We start from the raw sequence: 3,369 nt of genomic DNA, 5'->3' as shown, positions 1-3,369 counted from the left end.
GGGGGTTTTCTGAACGCATGGCCAGAACCTACTTTTGTTTATAGGAAAATACTCTTTCACCCCTTTATTCATCTTTGATAACAGTTTTGTTTTATTTTAAATTCAGTCTTATCAGGGGGCTTTAACTATAGTCATAATTTACCAAAGTTTGCCAGTGATCTCCATATAGCTGTACCTCTTTCAATTCATATCTTAATATAGACTTGAGGCCAAGGTCTTTGAATTATTTACCTACATCCATATAGCCTGGTGGGCTATTTGCTTCTAGTCAGAGATTACTGAATACAAAATTATTTAAGGTGAATCAATACATGTACATCCAAATCATTCCTAAGGCTAAGGACATGTGAAGTGGGATTCTCTGAATATTATTTCTGTGAAACAGTCTATATATTAGAATTCAGCGGAATACATTAAACAGTATTTTAGCGTCTAACATGATTGCTCTTTTGTTCGTGTTTCTACATATTTCTCAAACATATTTGGATAAAAACATGTCTTGCATTGACTAGTTCAGATCACAACTGTATATGAAAATTGCAAAGCAAAAGAAGTTTTTATCAGTAAAGCAAAGAAATAAAATAAGTCAAATGGGGTGTATATCAGTAAAGCAAAATTCTACTATCTCATGCCCCACAAGACCATAGGTTTTAACTTTTAATAATCTTTTTTTATTAAAAATGGTTGGCAGTTCCCTCACACTCTGATCTGCAATGGTTTTGTAGTTACTAGAGCATGGAGTCTGAAATGACAACATAAGCACAGAAGTTAAAAATTATTAATTTCAAGTTTCTGTAAGATCACCTAAGAAATTTAAAGGAATTCTAGAAAATGTTTCATTTTAATGACTCTGAAAAAATACATTCAAAGAGGGACTTTGTGAAGAATTGTTTTTTAAATATGATGAGAGATAAACAGAATTATTAGCATCTTATCTCAATAGAAATGGTATAAAATTCAGATTAACAATCAATTCTCGAAATATGTGATGTAGATTTGCGCTATTTGGAGGAAATATAAAATATAATCTCTGTTAATGACGATCTTTTAAGTATATTACTGGTATTAAGAACAAATATACTTTCTTTATGAAAACAGCTACAACATTTTCTAAAAGAAAACTCATTGACCTGCATATGTATGTCATAGACAATGTATGGCAATTTTAAAATATTTCTTTTGATAACCAAATTAAAACTAAAACAAAATCTCTTACCTAATGCTTTACTATAAAACTCTTTCCAAAAATGATAGTCATAATCCTGAATCCAGAAGTGGAAGAAAACTGAAAGCATCGAATTTTTCACTCTTTCCAGAAAGGTCATTCTGTCTGTTAGTTCTGTCATAGGTACAGGTACATAGGAAAGTGGAGCTGGAAGTTTCCCACAGCTTCGCTCCATATTGCCACCTAGAGAAGTTCTAAGTGTGACCACAAAAGGGACGGCAAGCAACTCAGCCATCAGGTCTCCACAGGGAATCACAGGGTCTATAAGCATTACATCATAGTTGGTTTCCTGTAGTTTCTTCATAAGTGTCTGATTGTAGATAAAGCTCTCACACACCATTTTAAAAGTTCCTCTTATTTCAACAAAAAAATCATTTAATTTTATAGCTGATTGCCAGGTTGATAAGCCTGGCAAGACATTCAGAGCTAGGTCAACAAATATTTCTTGGTTTACTGTTTTGTCCTGTGGCATATGGACCACCTCAAATTTCAGTGCAGAAGGCTTCCTGTAGTCAATTAAAAAAGACATTGAGTGAGTCAATACTGTTACCTCATGGCCCCTCACTAGGAGCTCCTCTAGAATGACCTTGACATTAAGCCAGTGGCTCATGTCACAGGGCCACACCAGGACCTTCCCACAGAATCCACAGCCAGCACAGAAGAGCTGCAGGAGCAGAAATACCAAAGCTGACTTCTCAGACCTCATGGCGGCAGTTCCCTCACACACTGATCTGCAATGGTTTTGTAGTTACTAAGCATGGAGTTGAAATGACAATATAAGCACAGAAGTTAAAAATTAATATCTTAAGACTAAAGTTCAGTGGTTGATTGCCAGTATAACATTTATTGAAGGTATCAAAAAGAAGTGCAATGTAACAGGGAAACGTTGTTCCAACCTTCTAGAACTTATAAAATACATAAAGATACTTTTATTATCTATACTGATGATAAAGAAAAAATTTCTAAATCTTTAGATTTAATAATTCATGTGCAGAAACATGCACACAATCACACTTACATTCATTCCACACTAAGTGCAAAGTATCAGATGGTTTAGGACAGCACATGTTTCACATGGACAATACAAAGATTTACTGAGAACACTTGGGGACTTTGGATAACTATTTTGATTAATTTTATATAATAAGTACAAAGTGTTCAGTATTTCAGAGGGAAAAATGCACAATTGCTTTAATATGGGATAATTAATAAAAACTTTAGTAAGGCATTTGACTCAGGAGGTGAGATGAAAGTTTTGGTAGGATTTATTGTTGCCAAAGGAAACATTTCACAATCAATAGAAGCATGATGAAAGTATAGGATACTTGAAAATCATTCCAGTGAGTAGTGATCACAGAGAAAGCTCAGGGCAGGATGTTTCAGAAGAAAGTTAGTTTGAAATAGGAGAACATAGTTTTAAATAAGCAATTATGAGTTTGAATGATAATTTATAGGCAAATAATTATTTACTCAAGTTTTAAAAGACAGTCACAAGATCAAGCTTTTCTTTAGCAAAAAACTCTTGCATCTCAACAGAGTGATATGTAAAGGTAAGAGTTTAAAAACATGGAAAATGATAACAATTTTATGTTAGTTACTGAGACATGTCAACCTAATGGAATGAAACATAAATTGTTAACAGTAAATGCAAAAAATTAATTTTAAATTTGTATTTACTGATAATATCTGAGATAGGAAAAAATGTATAGGAGAAAATACATGGTTGTTGTTTCTGTCTTAATTAGCAGAAGGCGGATAATGACATTAGGTAAAATATTATGCACAAAATTTAGAGCAGTTTTCAGAATCAATACGATCTAACTGGGTTATTTTTCCTGTGGTTACTGTTCTAATTATTCAACAACTCTATGTAGATGTAAACCAAAAATAAAATCTTAAGTATCTCCAACCATCTAAATGAACCCTTACTCTCAACAAAGTGGATTTCAAAGTTAATCTGAAAAACTAGTTCAGGCAATGATGGGAAGTGGGGTGATGGGATAGGACATGCCTCATTATACCCTCCTCCCTTTTGAATTCAGGAAAACTTATTAGCACTACCATCAACACAGACCTTAAAACCAATAGAACAGATTTATTAAGTTTGATAAGAAACAGTTACAGTCTATTCTCTCTGAAGCCTA

The 3,369-nt window shown here is 33.2% G+C and overlaps 1 protein-coding gene across 1 annotated transcript in view; it reads right to left on the bottom strand.

The window, feature by feature from the left end:
* LOC108536930 (UDP-glucuronosyltransferase 2A3) overlaps window positions 1-1,997 on the bottom strand; it is a 26,380-nt gene extending 24,383 nt beyond the window's left edge. The window contains 1 exon segment of the mRNA XM_017884027.1: window positions 1,217-1,997. Coding sequence (XP_017739516.1) covers window positions 1,217-1,931 — 715 coding nt within the window. The 5' untranslated portion in view covers window positions 1,932-1,997.
* Between the last annotated feature and the right edge of the window lie 1,372 nt (window positions 1,998-3,369).

The sequence above is a fragment of the Rhinopithecus bieti genome, unplaced genomic scaffold (assembly GCF_001698545.2).
Source record: "Rhinopithecus bieti isolate Rb0 unplaced genomic scaffold, ASM169854v2 scaffold_14002, whole genome shotgun sequence".
In the NCBI taxonomy this organism is placed as follows: Eukaryota; Metazoa; Chordata; class Mammalia; order Primates; family Cercopithecidae; genus Rhinopithecus; species Rhinopithecus bieti.
This window is presented reverse-complemented; position numbering and strand designations above follow the sequence as displayed.